Genomic DNA, 27,683 nt, shown 5'->3' on the forward strand with positions numbered 1-27,683 from the left:
TTCATGTTAGGTTACTTTTACTTTTCTAATAAGCTTTATTAGAAAAGTAAATTTAGAGATATTTCAAATCATTGTACATAAGTACTAATGAGTATATGCTCTTGCCCTAAAAATACCATGAAAAAATATGGAACATCAGACCAATCAAACAGTCTTTCAGAAACTGCAGAAACCTTAGATATAACAACAACAACCAAAAAGTCACTATTGTTAACGATTTTAAGGAGTTAAAGCATTTTATTTAATAAGCTAAAGCAGGTAGATCTAGGTTATAAAAAGTGACACTGACATTCTGAATAGGGGATCAGAGCAGTGACTCTTACATAAAGCATAACAAAATTGGTCCTGATCTTGCTATAAATGCAACAGAGCTTCTGTTTTCACAGTTCCACTGTTGATAATATCCCTTCTTTTAACCTGGGAATACATTCCCCATGCTGGATTCAGTGCTATAAATGGAACTGTAGCCAAAAAAAGAAAAAAAAAAAAGAAAAAAACCCAAGAGACAGTGGTGTCTAACAAAGGTTTGGGTTTGGTTTTTTTAAATTTGTTTTGTTTTCTTATGGGATATTGGGTGGGGGAGAAGGAAATGTTCTGAGTTTTGTATAAAAACAAAACAAAAGTTTACTCATGCTTTATGGTTATATTGTGATTGCAAAAGTTTTCAAGAGTGTGCCACTGGGCTACTTCTGGTATATTTTAGGTAAGTTGAACCTGTGGCAATGTTTAGATCATTTGAGCATGTTCGGGGGGGGCGGGGGGGGGGAATATTCGGTATGCCAAGGCAAGCTTTACATGAATCACCTAACACAGCATTGCAGTGTGACAGTTTACAAAAACATTTCCTTTTTAAATGACACAGCTGTTCCCAATTGCAGTATATTCCATTGTGGTGGTGGTGGTGGTGCTGTTGTTTTAATTGGTGGTTTCTACTATGCCTTATAGTGCTTGAGTCCAGAAGTTTGTGCCTCTAACATGAAGCTGAAGGCAAAAACATCAAGACAGAAACCCTTTTAACTTTGCCAAAATTATGTGATTTCTGTGAATGTCATAAATGGGGGAGGAGGGAAGGAAGATGTCTTGGGAACCTGTGTGTTCTAGATGTTCACTAGCACAAGAAAGCTGTAATACGTGTTTTACAGAAACCTTAAACTTGCCTTTTTCACAAATTAACTGGCGCTGTCCTTACATACATGGGATGATGCAGCTATAAGGGCAGTTTACTTTTTATAATTCAGACTCTTTCAATTGTCAAGGTGTATGGACTGTAATTTTTAATCATACTGCCACATGATTGTGAATCACTTTTTTAAGTTTGAAAGCGGAGAAGAGACTTCTATGCTGGATATCAGTCAGAATTGACTGCATGATTTGCAAAAACTCTAAATGGGGGAAAGGGCTGCATATAAAGACATTGCTAGACTCCCAGCCTTTGGTTGTAAGGTGCAGAAGGCTCAGATTACTCAACCTCATGACCCTTTCCTTGTTACACATTCTGCACAAAAGAATGAAATATTAGGAGAAGAAAAAGACATGTTAACCCACATGAAAAAATAAAATTTAGCCAATTAATTTATTATATGTGCTGCTGTTCTTGGAGCTCTGTGCATTGTTATCCTGCAGACTATTACACATTACTGAACTAATGAAGTGTGCACAGCATATTAACAAGGCCTACCAATCACCTACCTCTATCTAAGAGACCAGTAAAGTAAATACATTTTGGAGAGACTGTCATAAGTTAGGAAATTAAAATGTCCTGGTGTAGGTAATCAACTACGGTATTTTAGAAATTCACATTTTTGTAAATACAGCCCCTCTTTTGACATAAACCATAAATACTAAAATTTAATATACATTAAACAACTAATGCCATCTGTCCCTGTCCACTTTGTTGGTTTAGTAGAGAACTTGCAAAACCATACATTTAGTTTGAGAAGAGGAGCTACTGATATTTCCTGGTTTTTGGCTTTTGGTTACCCATAACATTTTGAGTCTTACCAATCAAACCAGAAACATTTCTACGTAGTCAACAATACATTGAGGGTCACTAGTTAGCTAGTTAAAGGGATTTTACTGTAAGTTTCACTCAAGCTTTTTCACAGTAGCCATGCTGCAGGGAAGAAAGGAATAGAGGGAGATTTTGAAGATATTGTGAAAAATATGAAGTCAGCCAGATCAATCTTACTGTAAATCTGTTGGTTTGGATTTTTTTTCTCTGAAAATACAGTCTAAGCTGAAGTCTGTTGCTGGATTCCTTATTTACCATGCTGCAGGAAATCCTTATTTGACCAGGTTTTTTTGTTTTTGTTTTTGTTTTTGTTTTTTGAGGGGAGGGTGTCAGATACATTTTTAAACTTGCAGTATTTAATAATAAAGATCATACTTGCTGTTCTTAAAGTGTCATTTAAATGCATGTATTGTGTGTTGTTTGAGGGACAGAAATAGGTTTTTGGAAAAAAACTAATATTGTATAGTTACTGCCCCTCAAAAATGTTGCTGGTTAAAAATACAGTATTTTTGGCCATAACTTCGTACTATAGTATCTTCATTCCTTAAAATTTAGCTTTTCTGAAATATTATTTGGGGTCACTGTTCCCCAAAAATGCTTCTTATGATAAATGTTGGATAGATGTATTATTCCATTATTACTTTTTAATTATATGTGCTCTGTTGTCATTGTCTAAATATTAAAATTTCCAGAATATGTTTATTACAGCCAGAACATTCAAAACCTTTAAGGTTTGTTACAGTGGAGACAGTCATTTGACAGTATTATTAAAGGGATTTTTTGGCATGTGTACAATGGGAACTGAGAAGCATGGGGGAAGAGAAATAATAGCCTATATCTCACTAATAGAAAACTTTCAGAATTTGTAGACAGCGAGGTGAATTTCTTAAGCATTTTGGCTGATTGCAGTAGTACTGCAAGAGCAGACTGTTTCTTTGATCTTTTTGTTCGCCTGTGTGATGACAGGAATAACGGAAAGGTGCCTACGTGTTGCTTTTCAGGAGTCTGGCTCATATCTGATCAACAATCAATGGATCTCAAATCTTCATTACTGAAGAAACAGAATTTCAGGCCAGTTGCAAAAACGAGTTTGTTCTCTGTTATGTGATCACAACAGTTTAAGTAAGATTCTTGAAGTCCAAACAGTTTGCTTAAGCAAGGACTTGAGTGAATGGTTCCTGATTTTTCTTTCCTGTTGCAGAATGTAAGGGAGAGGGATCAGTGGGGAAGGATTTCTTTTATCTTTATGTCTCAGTAAAGATAGTGTCAACAAAAATACAGTGTAAATGGTGATATTTAGATACGTGAAATAGATGTAGAAACTGTGTGATAAATTGTGCATAGTTGTGATAAAACTTTACATCACATACTATGATCATGTCACCCAATTGCCAACCGCTTTGTAGGATACTGTCCCAAACACCTAGGAGTTCCAGAGTATTTGCAGACTGCCAGAAAACACACAATTGCCAGCTCCTCAGGTACGCATCTGGTATCAGTGTCTGGTATCAAGGCAGCTGACCCCCTCTCATAGCTCATTGCTACCAAAAGGAACTACGCTTCAAGACCTCCTCAGTTCCCGGTTCTCAGCTGTGTCGGGTTTTCCGTCTCCCTTATGTCAGCCCTGCTGCTTGGCCAGCCAATGAACTGGGTGAGAAACCCCACTCATTTTTGCTCTTCTTGCTTGGCTGGTTCAGTAGTCTTATTTTCAGGGATTTCAGCCAATTTGGCTAATCAACGGTTCAGACAAGTGCTAAGCTGACTAAGTGGGAGAGAGAGAATTGTGTGGCCAAAAGGCTTAGAAGTCAGGAAAAAAGGGAGTAACACTCCCCTCCCTTTAAAACCTAGTCCTGAACAGTGTGTAGTATCTGAAACCTTCATTTTATACGCTTCATGGGCTATTAGCTGTTCTGGCTTGGAAGAATTGTTCTTTTCACTTTGAAAGGTCTTGATTGCATTTTTATTCTGATAAAAAAAGAAATGATAGGACAAGGAAGACTCTTCTGCTCCCCTTTAAGAATAACAAGTTTGTGTATACATGGACTAAACCCAGCTGCAGTCAGACTGACGCCAACATGTCACACTTGGTGTTAGGGATGGAGAAATACAAGAATTGGGCTTTCATTCGTCTCACAGAAAAAAGGAAAAAAAATAGTTCTTGTTCATTTCCAGTAAGATCTTAAAAAAAAAAAAGTTTTCCATCTTTAGGTATTTAAAATGCCATGTCACTGTGCATGACATTCAAGGTTTACTGTGTCCTTGTCCAAGACACTCCTTCCTTCTCCATTCACACTTGTCTATCACACTGATTAATTGCTTCCTGCCATCTAAAGAAAATATTTTCACAGTACTGCTTTATGTATGCACACTCTGGAATACTTTCTGATCCTCGTGAATTAAATGTAAATTGGTCTGCTAAAATTGAACAATTGATGAAGTGTAATACAGCTGAAGAAGACCACACTTTTTGCTTAACTTTATTTCATGTTCCTCCTGCCATCTTGTTCTGATTGTTTTTCTGTGTCTTTCCTTTATCCTGTTTGCCATAAAGAGAAGGTTGCTTTACATATCAGGTTCAGTTCTGGTAATCATTACAGAATTGATTATACTGGCTGAATTAAAGACAAATTGTGAATAAAAATAGCTTCAGAAAGTTCCTGTAATCGGGGGCAGATCCAATTAGCCTTGTGGACAGGCATTTCAGAAAACAAAACTATATAGTTGTAATACAGTCAACTGAAGGATATAGTAGACTAATGTGAATCAAATTAGGCCAAGATACCCATTTTAATATGTCATTTCACATTGTCAATAGAGAACTGTGTTTGCCAAGATGTTACTGAAAATTTGCTTTTTTTCCTATGGTCCTGTATGAGGTGGTTAATGCAGTGATCAGACTGGCACTCAACTGAAGAGATGCATTAATTCGACAATAAGTTCAAATGTATTCTTGCAGAGATAAGTTATTGCGTAAGATTATATGATGCTAACAAACAAAGACGACTTGCATGCAGTAAATATTTAAGATATTGCACTTTTATACATTTATTATAAAGAGGAATCACTCTTTCCCTAAAAATAAAATTCCGTTTATCTCAAGATGAAGTATCTGGAGTCTCTTAACAACTGTCAGTTAACTGCACACAAGTGTCATTATTGTATACTAGAGGTTAACCAGTTTGTTATCGCATGCTGTAGAATATTTAGTTTATTCTAAATGCTGATTTTGGAAAGGCAGAACAACATTTTGTATCAGTATCTTGATTGCTACTTTTCTCAGCATGTCTTAGGAGAACCTTCACAGTTACTGATTGGACCTGATTTATTTTAGCTCAAGAAATTGACTGCTATGTAAAATCCACTATTAAGATTTTTCTTCAACTACATTAGAACTTCACTGTTTTATCTGACTTTACGTAAATTAAGCAACCTGAGTGTAATTGAGAGGCAAAAGGCCAGATATAAACGTAATCAAATTGGATACTTCCCTTGCATAATAATCTTTTAACACATAAATCAATAATATCAATATAATTTAGCTGATGGAGCTATTCCTTTTGAATTGCAACAGGCTATGGTGGTACTAAGAAGAAATCAGTTTTCCTCATCTTATATACTTAATCATATTATTCAGATTCTTTACCAGATGTCAGAAATGTTCAAATGATGTTATGACTAATATTTGTAAAAACAGCTTAATTGATTTTCAGTATTACTTAATATGGTGTAGAAATTGTTTGCATCTCTTGTAGGAAAGTATAGAAATGGTGGCACGATTCTGTGGTTATGGATTAAACAATTCTCTTTTGATATATAGTCACATTCATACATGCTGATTTCATTTCTGCTAATATGAAACAAAAGCAACTCCACTGAAGATAGCAAAATGTAATTCTCAAGTTAAAATCAGAAGAGCAAAACATTATATAGCTCTAGAAGATGAGTATAGGACTCATCCTAGATGATGGTGTTAGAGTGTAAATGAGCGCAACAAATTTCATAACCAGAGAAAAGCTTAAGTAAACTGAGAAGCCATTTTTGAATCATTTAGATGAGTGTTCACTTGTTCAAGGTTAATAGGAAAATAAAAACTGGGTATTAGATACTTGGTTAGCATTATCTCTAAGAGACTTCTTTAAACATTTGTCACAAAAATTACAAAATAATGCAGGTTAAGAGTTCTTTCTCCCTTACTCTGGTGTTTAAGAGTTGAGTAATACCTACTATTGCAGAGCGCTCAAATGCAGGACACCTCCAAATTGCAGCAGAGGGGAATAGTGTAATGCTGCAAGGCATGGAAGGCTGACCTTAAATCCCCAATCAAGCAAGTTAAACTGATTTTGCTAGTTGACCTGCAAAATATGCATAATTCAATTATTTGGTATGTCTTAGCATTAGAAAATGCTATTGTAACTTCTGTGGCCTAGCAGATGATCTTTTTAATTCTTTACAGTCATTCTAATGGAAATATGAAAGAACGGTTGTCTTACACTAGGCTACAAAAACAGAAGGCGAATTCCTTTCCCCAACTCTCCAGCACTGAATACCCTGATTTGGTGTCTTAGAGAGCCATGAGTATGACGTTTATTTAGTCTTCTATTGAACGGCAAGCAAAAATACAGGTGTCTGCTACCAAAAATTAATGAAATGGCAGACAAGTTTAGCTGCTGCAGACTTCATTTTCTACAATCTGTTCATACTACTTTAGTCTTTGCTTTCAGTAATTCTGTGCCAAATAAATTTTAGTAGAAGGAAAATAGATTCACTTGTCTGCCTGGAGGGGTTTGAGTAAAAATTTACCTTCACTGAGATCTATGAAAAAGAAACCTGCTTCTCAGAGGAGGCTTCTGTTAGAGCTGATCATCTGAAATTTCCCAACATTAACTTGCTAGTTTAAGTTCTGTAAGTAATAGAGATCAAAGCATTAGTGTAAAGAAAGCATGTATTTCCATCACCTACACCAGTCTGTCTTGAGCAGACTGACTCAGGTCGATGTGGCATTATTTAAAATCCTCATGGTTACATGGAAATTCCCATATGGTACACTGCTGTCACCGTGACCCGCTGTGCCACCTGTGAACCCAGGGTCCCAAAGGGTGGAAATTTTAACAGACGGTCTTAGTGTCTGATGTTTCTGCATTCAAAGCAAGAGCAGTTCTACTGTTCCTTTACTGGAACAGAATTTCTCTACCACAGAGATACCCTACTCACTTTCTGGTTTTTACCTCTCCTTCTCTCTCATTTTTATTTAAAAAAATAACTTCCAAGGGAACTGGGAAGGCTAATGACATCCTACACTTACATTCCAGACAACAGTTTTCCGTAGTCTTGTTTGAGCCCACAAGAGACCAATAGGTCTATGAATATGATCACTGGCTATTGATCTTGAGCCTGTAATTACAACATCAAGCCTCTAACGTCTGGTGGAATTCGATATGTAAATACCCCTTGTTCTTTAGGAAGATGCCTTTACTGATTGAGCAAAAGGTGGTTTCAAGTTTAGGATTTCTCAAGTGGCCAGAAAAGAAGTAATTGGTGATAGATGGCCATTAACAATGTACTGAGATCTACAGTGAGAACAAGCAGGACAATGGACTGTGAAGTATCCACACACTGAAGTGACTGATGCAGGAGGAGGGGAGTTTCTTTTTGTGGAAAACTAATTCAGTGACTACTAATGCTTAGGCCAAAAGTACACTGAGAAAATAGCAATGTCATCATACTACTTCATAAAAATTCTTTTGAAAATACAAAAAGGTAAAATCTGAGGCATTTTGGCAAGACTTTGAGGCTGTCATTAAAGAAAATACAAGTTCAGAATGTGTCTCTACAACCATATACTACCTAGCTATAAATGCAGGAGCTGCGACACTTAGGAAATGGCATATATAAATAATGACATGAAGAATTTGACACAAGGCCAATGCCAGGCCACACAATTTTACATCTTTCATCACAGACAGGTACAAACACTTTTTACATATATTTGTCTGTATGTGCATATGCATTTCTATTGGCATAGCAAGCATATCAGGCATTCTATGATGTCTGAGAGCACCACAGTCTTACAGATAATGCTTACCTACTGAAAGAACTTCCAGAAAAGTATTGTAAACCCATTGTAATTTCATAGATTTTAATGAAAACTAGAAGACATGTTTTGTTTGGGGTGGGTTTTTTTGCTTTAAATTAAACAGAAATTTATTTTAAAGGTGTTTTCTACAAGAGCCTGAGTTTCTTGATACCTTATGTCTAAGAACAGCGATGGTTGTTCTAGTGGCTGAAGGGTATTAGGTTTTCACAGACTACAATGATGATGAGAAAATCCTGGATGCTAAAGTAGTGTGTGGTCAAGAGACCAGAAGTACCTTGTGAATGTCTGAAAACAGAAATAGTCAGAACATATATATTTCCCAAATCTTTTTCTATATTTCATCATTTAAACCTCATCATTGGGATTTTAAGTTTCAGATGTTCTTCTCAATGTCTTTGGTGTTAATACTACATGTATTGATTTTTAGCTTTTAATTTCTTAGAACTATACTGAATGAATTTGGAACTAGTTGATCAATAATTTTTTAAGCAACTTAACCTATATTTATTAGCATTTACTACAAAATTGCATTTGTGTTCAAAGAAAAATGTTAATAGAGTGGGAGTTATTTATCCACCAAAGAAATAAAAGATGGCTCTTTTTTTATCACCCATGTTCTAGCACAGCGAATACTGTAAAAACAAAAAAGTACTTAGCAGATTCTAGAAGTCGTGTAATTCTCATGCATGACTTGCCATTGGCAAAGGGTTTGCACCTTTCCCAGACTTAAGTGTTACTTATAGGGTCACAGCACATCTGAATATCAAATTCAGAAGAACAAAACAAAAAATACTGTCTATTTCTTGATTGAATTTCCATCCTCCCTGGACTAGCATTCAAGCAAATGACTTGCTTTTATCATTTGTAGTAGTTAGTGCTGAAATTCTGTCACGTAAGTGCCTTAACACTGACTTCGTAAGCCAGTGTCGCTTACTGTTGCTTAACCTCAGGACAAGCACCATTTTTGGCCTATGGGAGCTAATGGGGAATATTACACTTCCAGGATTAGTGGTGGCCCTCTGAAGACCATCTGTTGACCTTGGGCCTTTGCTTCCCTCTTTGTTGGGGTAGAAATCTAAACGTCTAGTCCCGAGTCCAGGATCTGAGGACTGCAATTCATTGTGATTATCCAAGGAGTCTGGAGATCAATACTTGCAGATCTGCTACAGTTCCACAGTGAGTGAACCAGTGAGCAGACAGCTTTGCAGGAGTGTAGTCCATTTTGTTTATAGAGAAAACACATTGTAAAAAAATAAATAGCCTACACACCTGCTCATGAGTCATCCACAAAAGCCCCTGAGCATCACTGTACATAACAGGCTCCTCATAAGATTCTTAGCAATTTATATTTACCAAATTCCAATACCAAAGGTATTTTCTCATTTCTGCTGGAATTGTATGGACTGCTTTGGTGTGGATGAATGTTCGTACTTCAAGTATCAAAATGACTGAATGCGTATAAAAGTAAATTAAACATGCTGTTATGGAGGTTATTTCGGGCCTTGCCCTCATCTCTGGTACTTTTTTTCACAAATTTTGCCTGTGCTCAGTGGGCACAAATTAAACGTCAAGTAACTTTAAAATTTCACAAATAGGTTGCAAGTGAATGGTATGTCAGTCACTTTTCTGAACAAAACTGAAGGTGATCAGCTACCAGAATGATGGAAAATCATCAGAAATATGGAGGAGGTTTTCTTCCTGGCAGAAAAATTAACTATATAAACCACCAAAGATGCTAAAGATGTAGGAGTTAATGAAGCACCTATTTCTCATAAATAGATCAAGATAGGCATTTTTTGGTAAACTTAGCAACATGTATTTTGATCAAATTTGCTATTTAAAAAGAACACACCTATTTTATATGTTGTTATAAGGACAGAATATTAAAAATCTATATATTTTAATAGATCTAGAGCATCATTCATGTCAGAGAACCTGTCCTTCTGCACAGCCACTCTTGCATGCTTTTTTGGTATCTGCTTGAGTCTTCTGAAAATGATTGATAAACACTCCCATAGAGATTGACTCTGTTTAAAATTCATTAATTTAAGACAAGTCTCCATTTCCTCCGTTCCTAAAACCTGTTACTTCCTTATGTGGTCCTATTTTGAGGCTGCATAGACTGCAGGAGTATTTTACTTGTACAGCAGGTGTATTGGTGCAGCGTTTCTGAGCAGTCTGCCTATGAAAAGACCTGACTGACTGGCTAACTAGCTATCCAACTACAACTTCCTATCTTCTGAAAGACTTTCGTCGCTTCCAGTAGCACCATGTAATTCCCCGCTGAGTTCTGGAGGAGGAGGAATGCTGAAGGCGGCTTTAGCTAATTGGGAACCAATAAAAAAACCTCCTTGATCTCATGGTGCACACCACTTCATCATTAGGATTGCCACACACCGTTAGCTGTCAAAGCCTGAATCTTTGTGGTCTCAGAGGTATAGAATTCAGCCTACATCCCGCTATTCTGACACATGGCAAATACAATCTGGTGAATACCATACAAACCATTACTTTACCAGCTGCCCCTAAGTTAATACTCTTGATGATCCTAAACTGCTGCCATTTTACTCAGAAAGGTTATGCTTTTCAGCCTCTTGTATCTTATAGCTTGATGAGTCACTGTATTTGCTTTGTCCAATGAGGAGTGCCTCAGCTCCCAAAACAGGGTTCTGCTAGGCAGACCAACCCGGGCAAATGGACTTATTTTTCAACTTAGTGTATTTATTAATTACCATCCCTTCGAAAGGTCTCAACTGCAATGACCTTAGGGCATTTATTGACCTTGAAAGAGCAATTACCTAACTAAGGCACAACTGGCAGCCAGAAAAATGGTATTCTAAGTTGCATAACGTTAAGTTTCTTTCCTGAAGAAAGACTCCATTTTTTCAGCGGATTTCTTTTTCCTCCCCCTGTAAGCCTTGCACTCCGTGAATAATCGCACATCGAAAGGTTGAAATTCCAGTGCATTTCTTTTTTTTCTGTCTTGCATATGGCTAAGACCATCAGATAGTCTCTATGGCTGTTCAGGTCAATTGGCTAAACTTTTAAAGATAAAGATATTTCCGAAGGGAGAATGTCTAATTTGATGATTGGTGTCAAGATAACCAGACTGTTAGTGTAGTTTTATGACAGTAATTAGAGTATACACTCTACAGAGCTTCAGGTGAGTACATCGGTAACCCTGCTAAAGAATATCTTAATTTTGAACACTTGTGCATCATCTGCCCCTAACACTGCTCTCATGTATACCAGCTGCTGCAGTGTTGGGGAGGTTCTGTCTGTTGCATCCAACAAAGGAGTCCCTGGTTGACATCCAGTCTGAGGGACACTTAAAACCTATCTTCAAGTTATTATCAACATTAGAGAGGCGATTTCGTGAAGCTGCTCAGTGTGACTGTATGTGTGACTACTCTACAAGAAAAATGGTACTTTGCCAGTAATCAGAGATATTCAGGTTATGAAGAACATACATGCATGTTCATCCCTCCCTCCATCAATATATGATGTCTGCCATCCTTTGTATAAACAAGATGGCAAATGAGGTTGGGTGGGATATGTGCATGGCCTGTAGATACTGCTTCAACCAAAATTTCTCTACTTATGTGTTAATAAGTTTGTGGACAACACATCACAAACTATTATTTCATTGCCCCCCACAGCTTAGGCCCCTGAACCAATTTTTTTAAATTTTAGAGAACTTAGCATGATAAAACTATATGTTTCAGGTTTATGCAGTACCCATTTCTACTTGGATTCAGAGTTTTAAATGAATGTTTAAGGTTTGCAAGTAGAAGGCATAAGGAAAAGTAGGGTCAAGTTTTTTGCTCTAACACCACTAGTTGTGTGAAATGCAAGTGAATTGTACAAGTTAAGAGGACAAGGGTTTCTTGTTCCATGATAGATCAGGACCTGGAACTCTAATACAGGTCTTTATTCAGTAAAGTACCTGATGTCACAAGTGTATTTAGTTTATCTGCAGTACTTGAAAAGTCACACTCACAAGGAAATGTGTCAGAGAATGATAAGAGAAAGAGGTATGAGAATAAATGAGTCCCACACGGAAGTTCATTATGTAAAATACAGGCAGAGTGCCAGTGGTCTCCTAGTTCTAGCACTGACATGCCAAATTGACTTATACCCCAAGCCTTTGTGCAGCTGTGATAAATACTGTGATAAAATGCTGTACCGCTTCAGACTTTTCACACATCTGTGTCTCATTCTGACCTGTTCCTTCACCAGTAATGAGTCCTCTGTCAGACCCAGATATGGCTTCTGATTATCTGTCCATCTCAATTCTTCCAACCCTTTGAAAATAAATCTCAAGTTTCTGAACGCCACCATGTCACTATATTTTGCCAACTGAGACTAGCGGAAAGCAGTTGTTGCAGAATTAGAATGAGTCAAGAGCATGGACACAGACCCTGGGAGAATGCCATAAACTGCATTCACAAAGGTTTGATTTGTTAGCTTTATAGATTTTTAAGATTGCTATTGGACAGAGAGTTAGTGAAAGGCTTACTGGATTGAAGAATTTCCAGGAACTGAAAGCCTACCATTCTGAATAGAAAAAGTGACAGACTTGATTACAGCTCAACTTAATACTTTCGTTCCAAGGAATAGAAAAAAATCACTTTTAGATACAAGTCTATAATTTTTAAAAGTTCTCTTTAGTTTACAGTACAAATAATTTCAGAAAGCCAATCGCATCTTGGGCTGCATCAAAAGAAGTCTGGCCAGCAAGTCGAGGGAGGTGATTGTCCCCCTCTACTCCGCTCTGGTGAGACCCTGCCTGGAGTACTGCGTCCAGCTCTGGGGCCCCCAACATAAGAAGGACATGGACCTGTTGCAGCAGGTCCACAGGAGGGCCAAAAAGATGATCAGACGACTGGAGCACCTCTCCTATGAGGACAGGCTGAGAGAGTTGGGGTTGTTTAGCCTGGAGAAGAGAAGGCTCCAGGGAGACCTTATAGCAGCCTTCCAGTACTTAAAGGGGGCCTAGAGGAAAGGTGGGGAGGGACTCTTTATCAGGGAGTGTAGTGATAGGACGAGGGGTAGCAGTTTTAAACTGAAAGACGGTAGATTTAGATCAGGTATTAGAAAGAAATTCTTTACTGTGGGGGTGGTGAGGCACTGGAATGGGTTGCCCAGAGAAGTTGTGGGTGCCTCATCCCTGGAAGTGTTCAAGGCCAGGTTGGATGGGGCTTTGAGCAACCTGGTCTGGCAGGAGGTGTCCCTGCCCATGGCACAAGGATTGGAACTAGATGATCATTAAGGTCCCTTCCAACCCAAACCATTCTATGATTCTATGGTTCTATGATAATTGAATAGTAGGAATAGGTATAACTTTAGAAGTGGTAGATCAACATAAGAGAAACAGAACAGTAGCAATAATTCTGAAATGGCACCGTTCAAATATTTTACATACAGTATTACAGGAGAAAGGCCTCTTTCCTCCATGCTTTCCTCCATGCTTCTGCATTAAAATTAGTCTTCCCCTTTCAGATCCCTTTTAGTCAAACCCAGGATAGGACCAGAATTGGATTAATGATATTCATGGTAGCAGACCTACAAACTGGACTGTGGAGTTCATTAGTGGGAACTTGATGATGATAAAGTCTACTGAGCAGTAGCTCAGCTCTTAGGTGGAGACACAGGCAAAATAGGCAGCACATTCGCATGACTAGACATGAGACTGTCTTTGATAAGTATGCAGTCGATGTTTTCTGTAATGAACAACTTTTTAGTAATATATAAAATATTTAACTTCTGTCTGGATGGACACTCATGCTGAGTGGCACAAAGACATTAAGGAGACACTAGCATGTTCTCCTAATTTTATTTTGATTATACATTTCTTTAAATGTATTATGTGTTGTTTATAACCTGGCTTTGTATAATTCTATGCACAGAAAGTGTTATTTCCCACAATACATATAAATATATATATATCACTATCAAAAATACCTGTCTGTAATTGGCCTGAGAACCGGAAAGGCATACTCTGGTAACTGCCAGATCTTCCTTGACTCTCTTCCCAGATGAAATGGCAATTTGTAACATGGGCTTTTGTGTCATCAGGGTAAAAAAATGTGAGGGAAGAGCCAAGAGCGTTGTGCATATTATTCTATTATTTTATGAAACATATGCCGGTCACAATCAGATGTAGTTTAAATCTGATTTACGTTTGAGGGAAAGCAATTTATGTATTACTTACTTACATTTATTTCATTACTGATCTTATTAGCCATAATATTTAGGTATTTCAAAATGTTATGGGCGAAATTTAGAATCACTTGGTGTTGCTGTTTCTTTACCAGTCATCACTCAATCTGATAGCACATACGTTTCTCCAGTTTTGGCTGCCATTTTTGATAATCCACTTCCCTCCCAGCTGAGTGTATTTTTTTTAACTAGAGGTAAATTAGCCTTTTTTCTCCTGAAATAAACCAACATGGACAGGAGTTGGCATTACTGCTGACATTATCAGCAGCTCTAATGTTTTCCATGGTACAACATAATCAATGTATATTTTAATCACTTTTATCTGTCTATTTTAATTTTTTAAGTCAAACTTTCTTTCACATATCATGTCTAATTCTTGTTGAATATTTACTTCAAATATTTTCAGAAACTTTGTTACTAATTTCCCAGATTATTTTTTTTCTTTACTTGTTTCAACTGAAGGAATCAAAAAGCCTGTCTTCCTTAATGTTTCTCAGTCTGTGATAATTAAAATGGGTAAGCAATTATCTGCTCTACTTCCACTGCCTGGTTTGCAGAACTTCATATGTTGAATGTTTGATCTTTAATGCATCAATGGTCTTTTAAAGACCAGGCTGTATATTCATAAAAGGCAGCATTCACTTTTGACAAATTCTGTTTACAGCTGTTGAACCATATTGTAAGCTCTAGGCCTTTTCCTTTCATCTTGATACTGTCAACCACATTAATTCATGCTTACTACTTTCCATATAACTCATGCGCTAAAGAGACCATTTCAATTCTTTTCCCAATATTTTATGTGGCTTTGATTCAATGGACATAGACGTGATTTTCTGTTGTTCCTAACCTGTTCCTTCTGAGTCTTTGAAGATACTATTGAGATAGAATTTAAATCCTACTGTGGTATAAAATTTCCGTATTTCCTTTGACTCCCGTTGCAGCTTAGATTTTGCCAAAAATTCAGTCACTCAAGAATTCAGACTCTATATATTTCAGCTATCCCTATTTGAGTCCTTTAAATGCTCTTCTTTACCCTTATCCACAAACCCAATTTTGTATTTTAACAGTAGTTTTCAGAGCTCTTCATTTAATGTGGTTTACAACTTACATATGTTGATTTTTCTAACTTGGCTTATACATGATGGAATGGTTTCAGGAATGGAGCAGATATATCTGATAACAACCTCTGCACTAAAAAGGGTGCATAAAACAGGCTGCTTGGCATTCTCAGTTGAACACACCTTTTCTCTGTCTTTAGTACCTGATAACTCAAAGCTTTGAGGATCTTAAATGAACCAATGCATTAACTAAAAAAACCCCAAAGCTAGCAGAATTAGAAAGGGAGGGAGGAAGGATATTATAAACCATTGCATTAAACAAGAATACAAGTAATTACTCTTAAATCTCCTGGCAGTAATGTGTTAGAAGATTGTGTTCTGGGGAATATGAACCTAGCCAGTAAGAAACCATAATTTCTTTTTCTAAAAATTATATGCAGGAACTTTTAAAACACAAAATCTTTGCACACAATCTAAAGTAGCCTTTTTAAAAACTGAATTATGTTGAAGATTAGTTATCAGACCAGAAGCCAGTTACTGCAAAGAAACCTGTAATAAAAATCTGAGTAGAATCATAGAATCATAGAATTATTTAGGTTGGAAAAGATCCTTAAGATCATTGAGTCCAACCGTTAACCTAGCACTGCCAAGTCCACCACTGAACCATGTTCCTAAGGGCCACATGTTTTAAAATACCTCCAGGGATGGTCTTTTAAATACCTCCAGGGATGGTCCTTTAAATACCTCCAGGGATGGTGACTCAACCACCTCCCTGGGCAGCCTGTTCCAATGCTTGACAACCCTTTCGGTGAAGAAATTTTTCCTAATATGCAATCTAAACCTCCCCTGGCACAACTTGAGGCCGTTTCCTCTCATCCTATCACTTGTTACTTGGGAGAAGAGATCGACACCCACCTCACTACAACCTCCTTTCAGGTAGTTGTAGAGAGCGATAAGGCCTCCCCCTCAGCCTCCTTGTCTCCAGCCTACAACCCCAGTTCTCTGCATCTATTACGGGCAAGAGAGGAGAGTTCCTGGAAGTAATCTATGTACCTGATGCTTCCAAAGTGCCAATTTACCAAAGCTAGGGAAAATGATGAGTGAGGTATGGAATAAAAATAAGCACAGAGTACTGCAAAGAAACCCCACAATTTTAAAGAAATTTATTAGCTCAAGAAAAAAATATTCAGTGACAAGACAGATTTGGCTGAAAGTTCATCTTGACTCAGTAGCAAAGGGAAGGGAAAGGAAATGCGACATACAGAAAAAATTAAAAAGCCAGTCATAAATCATAAAAATTCAAAGATACAGATAATGTTAAAGGGAATTTTAAATACCAACAGCTCTTAAGGTTAAGGTGACACTAAAAAGGCAGATATTTTAATGTACGTTAGAATATATTAGCACTGTTATAGGTCCTATGTGTTTTTACCCAAATGGTAAAACACGAGGATGAAGAAATTATGAAGCAGGCATACCAGACGCTGATATCTTCTGTCACATGAGCGTGATTAAATACTTTCTAATCCATTAGTAACTAGGGATAATCGTGAGTAACTGAGCAGGAATTAAAACAGGCACAGATAACTTGCAGCCAAAAATTCTGAGGAGGTCTTGTTCTGTTTGATGTGAAATCTTAATAAAGCATGGACTCCAAGAGAAATACCAGAAGACTGGAACAGTGTTGCTGTTGTGCTACTATCAGCTGTAGTTTAATTAATTAAACGCTGCCATTAGTCAGCACAAGTAAACACCCTGATAAATTTTCAAAAACATTTGCCTGAATGTTACTGAATGCTTTATGATAAACTGAAGAACAGGATGAGAAGTGATATAATCAGGCTTCCTCTTCCAGCTCTGCAATAGTCATGGTGTGATCCAGTGGAAAAGGATCCACTGCACTTTTGCCTTTCAGAGAGGGGTGGTGGAGCACAGGGAGTAAAAACAGTCCATCCAAACAGGCTTTTGTGGGAGGTAATGCATTAATTTTAGTGAAGTTTAGACTACATGATAAAAGATAATATAAAAATGCAAAACTTTATTGTATTTGCCAGGAACATAAATGTGTATTTTTTCCAAAACATCTTTTAATCCACTATGTTTCTAAGTCCCTCTTTGAACCCGCAGTTATTTAATATGTTTTTATCAGCACCGTAAAATACCTGAAACTGACAGAATTTAAAGACTGCTGTTAGGGCTCATCACTGTAACAGGAGATGGTGGTTTAATTCCTCCATAGATACTGAAACATTTATGTAACATGAGTTCTAATTAGTGGTTTTAATAGTAAAAATATGGGATTTCTTTCCTCTTAGAACAGGATCACGGGCTTGTAGTTAAATGTGCATTAGCTCCTTTATTCCTGCACACCATAAGCCTTTACAAAACACAACATTAGTAATTATTAACAGCAGCACGCATGTGTGGAGTTACTCAGGAAAATTTTCCTATGTGGTCAAACCTTTAGGATTTAAGAGAGGAGTCTTTCTCTTATCCTTCCACTTACAAGAACAATAATCTGAAAATTCCTTTGCTTCCTCATTTGCTCGTGTTCCTTAATGTCTTTTTTATTTCTCTCATGAGATAAGGTGCACCAGCAGTTTTATTCTACTCTCATCATTTTTTGTTTGTTTGCAGTGTTAGGATAGTGGGTAACTTCACATTGCAAAGGTGAGATTAGCCTACCATGCAATTAAATTAGCAAAGTTTGGCTATGGTAAGTCTCAGACATCTGTTAGAAAGAAACCTGAGCTGCTGCTGCTGCCGGTTGTCTTTAAAGTATTCCTACTCCAAGGACCAGTTTTGCCTTTTGAGAATTAGACTGGTTTGCAATTTTTATCCAATTAATTGTTCAGTTTCTAAGTGCTACTTGAATTGGTATCCTTTAATGCAGGCATTTCTGCTGAAGGGTAAGAGTATATTAAATAATGTGTACTTGGAAAGTGGTTGAATCTGGGATATTTTTTACTGCACCAGTATGCGGGGTCATTATACCTGTCAAACTTTTTTGGGCCAGTAAGAAAGTTTCTCTGAGTCTATTCTTTTTAAGGAGTGCAGCTACTGTGAGTTACTGAGCAATGACATGCACAAAGTACACAGAGTGGCAAAGAAAATAAACAAGTCAGCTGGGGTGAAACTTTATCACTGTATAAAATAACAAAACAAATAGAAACTAAACCACCCACCCTAAAGAGAAAGCCACACATGATTGTTAGTGCAAAATTGAGTTTACTTTAATATCCCTATTTTGAAATATGCATAACATTTGGGGTCTGTTTCTCTTCGAATCTCTGTATCCTACCTAGCTGTTTACTCCGAAGAAAAGTGGATATAAACCGCTACCAAATAAAAATCCTGTGTCCATTTTTCACAGGTTGAAATGACCATGCTCTATGAAGGCCCAGAAAAAAACAAATTTCTCACTTTTTCAGTACTTCTTGAGTGAATGACAGCAGGATTTCCAATGGTCTTCTACCACTGCTCCCGCTCATAGTAGATAAGAACATATTCTTAGCCAGAAATAGTTAAGAAAAAGTGTATACATAATTTAGGAGTAAACCTGAAATATTATTGGTATCAAGTATTCTGCCTTGAAGTTCTCTCTTTGTATCAACAATACCCCAAAAGCCACTGTGAGCCACCGAAAAAACCCCACTTTTAAAAATAGCAAAACTGAAGTTACTTCCGTCATTGAACCTCCACTGATACATTTTTGCTCATGTTTTTTCTAATGCATGATCTGCCCTGCTTTTACTACCTTCACCTATTACCCATTACCTTTTTTATTCAACCAACTACTTCCTTGTAAAGCACATAATAAAATACGAGGTTATGAAACATCTAAAAGTTCCTTCTACTGTAACTGTTCTCCAGGTTCCTACCTCTACCCAAAACCACAATATCCACTTTCTTCCTGGTTGTTACAGAGCACTACTTCTTGGCTTTTTTAGTTGGTACCCTCCTGATTTGAAGATGATGTTCACTCTTAAGGAAGCATCACAACAAGGAAAACCTGATCAGTAGAAAAGAGCAGGATATGATTTTGTGTGCCTCTGCTCTTGAAGAATAACAGTGTGCAAGCAGAAGAAAGAGGGAAGTACCTGTAGCTGTTTTATGATTTTGTCACAAGATATTCACTGAAAATGACTTCTGACTGTCCTCCATGAGGTCAAACATAACTACCACCCCACTTAACAAAAAGGAGCGATTTAAAACTTTTCCCAACTGCACGCAAGCACAGCTTTTTCAGCTAGTTTTCAGCAACATGGGCATGTCAAACAATCAGATGTTTGAGTTCTAAGCATTTTTACATCATACCAGATTTTTAAAAATCTCAAACCTACCCTTAGCAAAACATACACTTTTTTTAGCTGAGGGCAGAATTTTCATCACTGAAAATTTACTGAAAATTACTGAAAATATACATTTATATTGTAACCAGCTCTCAAGAAAAACTGTATTGACACCAGCCTTTTACGTACCCCTTAGTTTTTGGCAGCCTTCTCAAGATTGTTAGGAGTTCGTGTGCCTGCATCTGTGGGACCGGGCACATCTGGTTAATGGTGGATCAGCCAGAGGAGTTAAAGGGAAATGTGCTGGGTGCTAATAACTGGTCTAGAAAATACCACTAAGTAAGTCTTCGTGTTCTGCACAGCCTTTTGGAGTGTATAACTTCTAATAAAGCCTAGAGGCTGCTACAGACAAAAGCGGCTGCCAGGTACTTTGAGTGGTTGTGTTTCTCTTCAGCTGCACCAAGAGAGATGTAGCAGAATTTTGGATAACCAAAGCCCTCAGGAGCTCAGTGGAAAATATTTGATAGCCTTGTAATCGGCACAATTCTATTACTCAGCTACAGGATAATCAAACCATAAGCAGTGCGAGTTTATTCAAGAAAGCAACAAGTAAGCTGGAAAAAATAGCACTGGTGATTGAATGAAAGCTTAAGCATATCACATAAATGTCAGTTCCAGGAATAAATTGCCCAAAGGATTTCCTACATTATACTAATTTGTTCTTAGATGAAGAAATAGGTGAAATACAGTGTAATACATGGGGAAGAGTTCTTCAGCCTGTTAAAAAAATTACAGGTAGACTGTGACTCCCACAGTCACTGAGAAATTGTTTAGAACTTGATTGCATTATGGCACAAAACCCCCCTGATTTAGAAGCCTAACCCTGCTACCCATAAGAGATGGGAATCTGTGTAGCTTCCATTTTCCTCTCCCTTCCTTCAGCTGTTGCATTATGATGCTTTTTTGTTGTCGTTGTTGTTAAAGAATCACTGATGAGGGAATTGGGACTCCCCCCCTTTGAAAAAGGAATTTTTATTGATGCTTCTTAAGTAAGTGAGCTAATGTACTTTTGTAGAACCGTGGAGGAAAAACTCATATAGTTCAATCCTGAAAACTCTTCTGTAGATGCTTATTTTTGCTTTTGACTAATGCTAATAAAGGCAAGAAAGAGATACATAGTAAGAATAAATTTGGACTTCGAATTTTTTCCTTGGAGAGCCAACCCTTATATGGGAACAGAGATATGATGGGAATTTTCAAAGTTGTTAGCGTAGTGGGAATTGCACTGCTGTGTACACCTTTCTGTAGTTTGCCAAAAAACCCTGACACTTATCTCAAACTGTATGTACTGGTCATCAAATACTATTAGACAAGGCAAATATTTACTTGCACTACCAATGAATAACATATTATTCAGAGAATAGCCACATTTGTATGAAACTCCAGGATCAGCAAACTCAGAGGATCCTGACTCCTTTAAAACCTGCCTGCATTCTTTCTTATGTCAGGAAGGTATTCTAAAAAGTTACTGTCACTAAAAAGTACAAAAATATTTAGCTTTCAAATTATGAAGCAACTGCTTTGTAATTACTTAGTCTTATATATTTAACTGATAAAGGTGGAGACCTAAATTGTTTTCCACGAACCTAGAAATACTAAGCTTTGATTTTAAAAAATATTTTACATTCACAATATAAATACATGCAACTGCCTATGGGGAAGAAATCAACAAATCAACCACTAGTGCTTGTTTAAATAAATATTTGCTTATCTTTCTATTTTCTAATAGTTTCACCTATCACTGTTTTATAAACTTTGCGTCACAAGTTTGTTGCTTGTTATTAAACGCATTTAAAACTCGGCAAGTTCAAAAGTTCAAGTATCCTTACAAGGTTTGTTTTCTTTAGAATAAACCAGTAGAGAAAAAATGATAGGAGGATGACAAAGTAAAGAATCAAACTCTAAGGAAACTTTGAACACATGCACAGAGAAAGCAAAGCTGAGAAAAAAAACTTCAATAGTTTAATTTTTAATGCATACACGGTGTTATTATAAACCTGAGGATCTAGCTCCTGTGCAATAAATGTTTCTTTCCCCCCTTGCCGCCCCCCCAAGAAAACTGAAAAAAAGGCTTTCTACACCTGAAATAACCTTGAAAAGAGATTTAAAAGTCATGTGCTGATTTTGCAGACCTTCAGTAGCGTGAGGTCATAAATACCATATTCTCCACTGTTCACAAACTTGTAAATGAGCGTCAAACTCTGGGACTTGGAGTACGATGTACTGCTACATTAGCAGGTGTGTCCTAAAACAGCTACGGGGATGATTCTGCTGAGAGAACAGAAGGGGCTGAACTGAAGAAAACCCTGAAGCCATGGGATCTCCGGCCTGAACGAGTTTCCACCTCGACCACCCTCACCATAGAGTTGTATTCATAATTTTAGCACGAGTGACTATGTAGCTCTTTCTCTTCGGCTTGACCTCGAACTACTTGTAGCAGGCGGAAGCAAATCAACTGTTGCCTTACCATGAGATGTGGTAGGCTCCCAGGGCATCGATAGCACACCTGAAGCAGCCTTCTGTTAATGCTTTATAGCTGCTCTGAAGGATACTAGTTTTACTACTGCAGGCATGACTTAGATGTGAAAGATTTTCCAAGATTGTATTCCTTACAAAATACAAGCCAGAAAGTTAAATGCTCGATTCAACTATGTAAGCAAGGAGTGAAATACAACTAATTCCAAAAAAACTCCAAAATGAAAACCAGCCGACACCAAAGGCAGGCACGTCCCCCTCCCCTTCACAGCTTCCACCCTTGTTGAGGCAAAGGTGTTAGGTGGGGAAAGGGAAAGAAAGCCCCAGATACGGGATTTTACAATACTAGCCTCTCAGGTCGCCCCTCTGCCCCACGGCGGCCTCAGAGGCAGGCGAGAGCGGGGCGATGGCGGGCAGCCCCGCCGGCAGGCAGCCCCGCCGGCAGGCAGCCCCGCCGGCAGGCAGCCCCGCCGGCAGGCAGCCCCGCCGGCAGGCAGCCCCGCCGGCAGGCAGCCCCGCCGGCAGGCAGCCCCGCCGGCAGGCAGCCCCGCCGGCAGGCAGCCCCGCCGGCAGGCAGCCCCGCCGGCAGGCAGCCCCGCCGGCAGGCAGCCCCGCCGGCAGGCAGCCCCGCCGGCAGGCAGCCCCGCCGGCAGGCAGCCCCCCCCGCACACCCGCAGCGCGCACCCCGGGGAGCCGAAGCTCCGTGCTGACAGCTAGCCTCCCCCTCCCCTCCGGCCTCCTAACTTTCCCTAATGGGTGTGTGCGGTTTTGGTTTTTTGGTTGGGGTTTTTTTTTTTGTTTTGGTGGGTTTTTTTAGTTATTTGGGGGGCTTCTGTGTGTGTATGAGGGTTTTTTGTTTTGTTTGTAAGCAACCGGCTCCCTTTGCTTCCCGCCCCCTCCCAGGGCCCCCGGCGCGCTGCAGCCTGCGGGGTGTCCCTCTCCGCCCCCCCAGGCTCCCAGCGCTGCGGGAGGAGGACCGCTCCCGCCCCGCCGGAGCAGCGGCCCGGCCGCGCCTGTAATCTTTAACCAGCGGGAGGAGGCGGCACCTGCCTGCCCCGGCCCCGCGGCCCCTCCGGCGGCGGCGGGAGCGGAGGCGGCAGCCCCTCGCCGCCCGCGGCGGGGCGCGGCTGGGCACCGCTTTCCTCCGCTCTCCTCCCCTCCGGCGGCGGGAGCCGGGGGCGCCCGTGGCCGTGGCCATGGCCGGCTGCTGCCTCTCCGCCGAGGAGAAGGAGTCGCAGCGCATCAGCGCGGAGATCGAGCGGCAGCTGCGCCGGGACAAGCGGGACGCCCGCCGGGAGCTGAAGCTGCTGCTGCTGGGTGAGTGCGGGCTGCCGCCGCCGCCCGTCCCGGGACGGGGAGACACCTCCTCCCGGCGGGGGTCTGCTGGTTTGGGGGGGGTCTCCTGCCTGTTTAAAGTTTCAGCCGGCGCTACCCTGCGTGCGGCAGGGCTGGGGAGGAGCGGCAGATTTTCATAGCCTTGTGCGCGTAGGGTTGCTGCCTGGGTGATTTTCTTTCGAGAGAAACCAAATCAAACCCAAACGTGCCCAGGCACGGTGAGGAGGCCGTGGTGTTATGTACGGTGATGCTGTGGTAAGGCGTGGTGAGCGAAAGATAACTGCGAGCTCAGGAAACGGTATTTCCACGCCTTACCCTGACGTGTGGCCTGTCCCGTATCCGGGAGAGCACGGTGGTTCCTGGCACTGGTATCCCCAGCACCGTGTTGAAGGCCTCCCGGTGCGGAGCGGGGAGAGGCAGTACCAGCCTGCCTGGCCCTGCCCGTGTGCTTCTGTTCAGAGCGTCTCTGCTGAGGCATCATTTCCTGCATCAACCACTTGACTTTTTCAGTGAGTGCTATTTCACTGGTGGTAATTCAGCTTGGCGGAGGTGGTGGTGAGAGCTCTAGTGCAGATGAAGTTGACAGCTTTAAGCCTTTCTACCTCTTGCTGCTCCACGCAGACGCCAAACGCACCTACGATAGAGTTCCTGTCGCTCTGATACCGGCTGGCGGGGAAACTAAGCCCACAGCAGTGGCTGAAAGAAAACAAGAAACTTGAAACTATCTGATACAAAATCTTAAACTAAGGTGAAGCAGCCTCAGTCCAGGAAACTTTTATTTTTCTGTGGCAGCTGTTTGTGCCCAAACAGCTTGATGCAGAAGCTCAGGCGTCAAAGCTCCCAGTGTGGGAACAGCTACTCTTGCTGTAACCAGTGCCAGAGGAGAAGTCTGTGTCTGCAGTGCAGTGAGCCGGTGAGCTAGCGCGACCATGTACTGGTGCTAACACTCCCTTGCTAGAGGCTCTGCCTTCATCTCTGCTGCAGACGGGTCAAGATGTAGCAGCTTGCGTAATGTACCTCACCAAAGAACCAACCAGGCTTCAAACAGTAAGTTTTTAGGAAGACTGAACAAAACTGTAGATCAGAAACTAAGTTCAAACAGGCTGCTCTCAATGTTGAATTACAAAATGATTTTAACATGAAACTGATTAAAAAAAAAAAAGAAAACCCAAAATACTGACTCGCCCTCAGTGCCATATGTCTGGTTTGCTATTACCTTTGTCTGTTACCTGTGTAGAAATCTGTGGCTGACTGATGCAACAGTCTAAACTGATGTCTGTTGGATTTTGGATTTTGCAGTGAATATTTATAAGAAATAAGAATTGTCTGTTAAAAACTCCTTTAGTACAATGTTTTATCTGTGCTGCTGATGTCTTGAAAGATTGTGAAGTAACTTTTATTCCAGTTTGCTTTTCTTCAGTATAATGCTCTACCTTTATGCAATTTAAATGTTATAATATTTGCTGGTTTCACACTTTCTCCTCTGTGTGCTTTTGGGATATCACATACTGTGCAATGTTGCTTTGCTTTAACTGAAAACTCTGCGAATGTTTTTCTATATTCATTTACTGTTTTTACCAGGAAAACAGGTGAGCATGAGAACTGTTTGGTTTGTTTTGAAAAACATAGGGCTAACAAAAAACCCCTCCAAGCAAAAAACCTTACATTATCACTCTGTTTGTATTTTTTCTTCTTGAAATAAATGTAAAACACAACTTCTCCAGCTATATGCAGCAGCGTACAGCTATGATTAGTGTATGTTGTGCACAATTGAAAGAATTGTTTTGTTGGACAGGTTGGCTGTTTGAACGTAAAGCAGGATATACAAATAATACTTATAGTTTGGGGTCAAGCGTTATTTTATGGGGTTTTGAACAAGAAATAGCAGATTCTTAGTGTGATTTTAGTAAAAGATACAGGAAAGTAAATGGAAAGATAGAACCTAGTAGGCAAATCAAAATGAGCTGCTGCATCTAGAAACTGAGTTTGTATACCTTCGTATCAGAGACGACATGAAATTTTTAACTGAGGGTGGTGTCCTTAGGTAACTCCTGGCTGCATTCCTGTGGACAGCTTGGTCAACTTTGTTGAGTCATGGTGGGGAGAACCCATGGATGACCAGCCCTGAGAGGCTTGGTTCTGGAGTCTGGGTTTCTCCAACCCCTGACTTATTTAGATGAAAACATTTTTCATAGCTATCTCAAAGGAAAGCTTTTGGCTAGGTTAAGACTTAGGTTTGATGGAGAAATTAGAGTGAAATCCCATGTCCCTATTAGCCATGAAGTCAAATGAGGCTATTGGTTTGTTTTGAAGGCAAACCTGTCCATTACAATGTTTGAGTCTAAGTTTAAAATTGTAAGCAACTGTAATGTTATAACTTTAAAAGGCAAAAGTAAGTTTGACTACTGTCTGTGGTCATCTGCTGGTTCTTGTTGTACCATAGTCAGCTTCTCCTTCTTTAAAAAGTACTTTATTTGCTTGTTGTAGTGCAGAACCATCACGGAAAACCTCAGGTGGAGCAATAATATTAATCATTTACACAAAAAGACTGCAAACCTGTTGAAGCAGCAGTATGCCTTCAAAGAAGAGACCTTTCAAAAGCAGTTGTCTGTGGCAGTACTCATGGGTCTTGGGGGTATACCAAGCCTTTTTTGAAACTACCTGTTGCAATAAACAAACTAAAACTTCGTTCTGACCTAGGTGGGACATTACCAGTATATGTAATACTGTAAGAAGGGTAACTTGTTTATAGTAGTAATTAAGATATTTTCTTGAATATGGATGTAACCATGTATGTCCAGATATTGCAAATATACTTTAGAAAGTGAAATTTGAAGCATGTAGTTCTGTTCAATGAAAAGTAAAAATGTATCTTTTTATCTGGCAAATTTAGCGGTTCACTTTAGCCTGTTGAATGATAGGAAGAAAGGTGGTTATTTTGGATTACTATCCATCCAGCAATGTTTTGTTGTCAAAAAATGGGTCTTCAAGGAATGATGCAAGAGTGGCATAAACATGACTTCTCTCCTTTCCCTAGCCTGTACTCTTAGCTTCCAACTGCTCCTGTCTCAGGAGCTTCCTGAGCCGCATGGGGGTTCTGAGTTTTCAGCAACTCTCAGTGGATTCCTCTACCATGCATTTATCTAGCAACCTTCTGCCATCCACAGCATTTTGTGGCAGGAGATGGTCAGCTTACCTGTGTTCTGTGTCAAAAACCACGTCCTTTTGTTTTTGATTGGCCTATTCCTCTTATTTAAAACCTCTTAATATTTGTTTTGAAAGAGACAGCATACTGACAGTGCCTATTCATTCACCCCCAAGCCTCTTCTGGTTTTACAGACCTGTTATATCCCTCTTCAGCCATCTGTTATCCAAGTTGAAGAAAATAACTGATATTTTACTTGACTGTGCCCATGCACATGCATGGCAGTGGTGTACTCACAAAGGGGGTATAATATATTTTGAAATCTTGATTCTTCTTGAGAAATATACTGGGAAAGGGCTAGTTTTATTTTTTTTTTTAAACATTGATTTTCATTCTTACCCTTGAATATCTGTTCCCTACTTGCTTTTCTTTTTTTTTTCCACTTTTTTCACTTTTCTTTTTTTCTGCTTTTCTTTTTTTTTCCCACTTTTCTTTTTTCTCCGCCTTTCTTTTTTTCTTTTTTCTCCGCCTTTCTTTTTTTCTTTTTTTCCCCGCCTTTCTTTTTTCCTTTTTTTTCCCCCGCCTTTCTTTTTTCCTTTTTTTCCTCCGCCTTTCTTTTTTCCTTTTTTTTTCCTCGCCTTTCTTTTTTTTTTCCTGCCTCCCCCTCCCCCCCCATCAAATGCATCAGGGTTTCACTCTTGACAGTGGTTGCAGACTTTGGATAGAGCTCAGATTGTTCCATAGTACTGAGACCTTTTGCAGAATGGACCCCATTGCAGGCATTATGGGTTCCTAAATAAAGACCCCGTTAAAAACTCTTAATTAAAAGGGATTTCTTGCTGGGAGAAGTGGGCATTTTTTTAACAAAACCAAAACAAATTAAATTTAATTGATAAGAGGACTAATGTTGTATTCTTTTCCTGATAGCTTATTAGGGGACAATAAAACTTCAGTGTAAAACCTTTAAGCATGGGGAAGATAATGCTGCTTA

General features: G+C 39.3%; 1 protein-coding gene across 1 annotated transcript in view; it reads left to right on the top strand.

Annotated features, from left to right (window-relative positions):
* Nucleotides 1–23,408: 23,408 nt before the first annotated feature.
* The window catches only part of GNA14 (G protein subunit alpha 14), an 89,846-nt gene continuing 85,571 nt past the window's right edge, over nt 23,409–27,683 (top strand). The window contains exon 1 of the mRNA XM_050912577.1: nt 23,409–23,529. Coding sequence (XP_050768534.1) covers nt 23,409–23,529 — 121 coding nt within the window. The remainder of the gene's footprint in view (nt 23,530–27,683) is intronic.

Source organism: Gymnogyps californianus, chromosome Z (assembly GCF_018139145.2).
Source record: "Gymnogyps californianus isolate 813 chromosome Z, ASM1813914v2, whole genome shotgun sequence".
In the NCBI taxonomy this organism is placed as follows: Eukaryota; Metazoa; Chordata; class Aves; order Accipitriformes; family Cathartidae; genus Gymnogyps; species Gymnogyps californianus.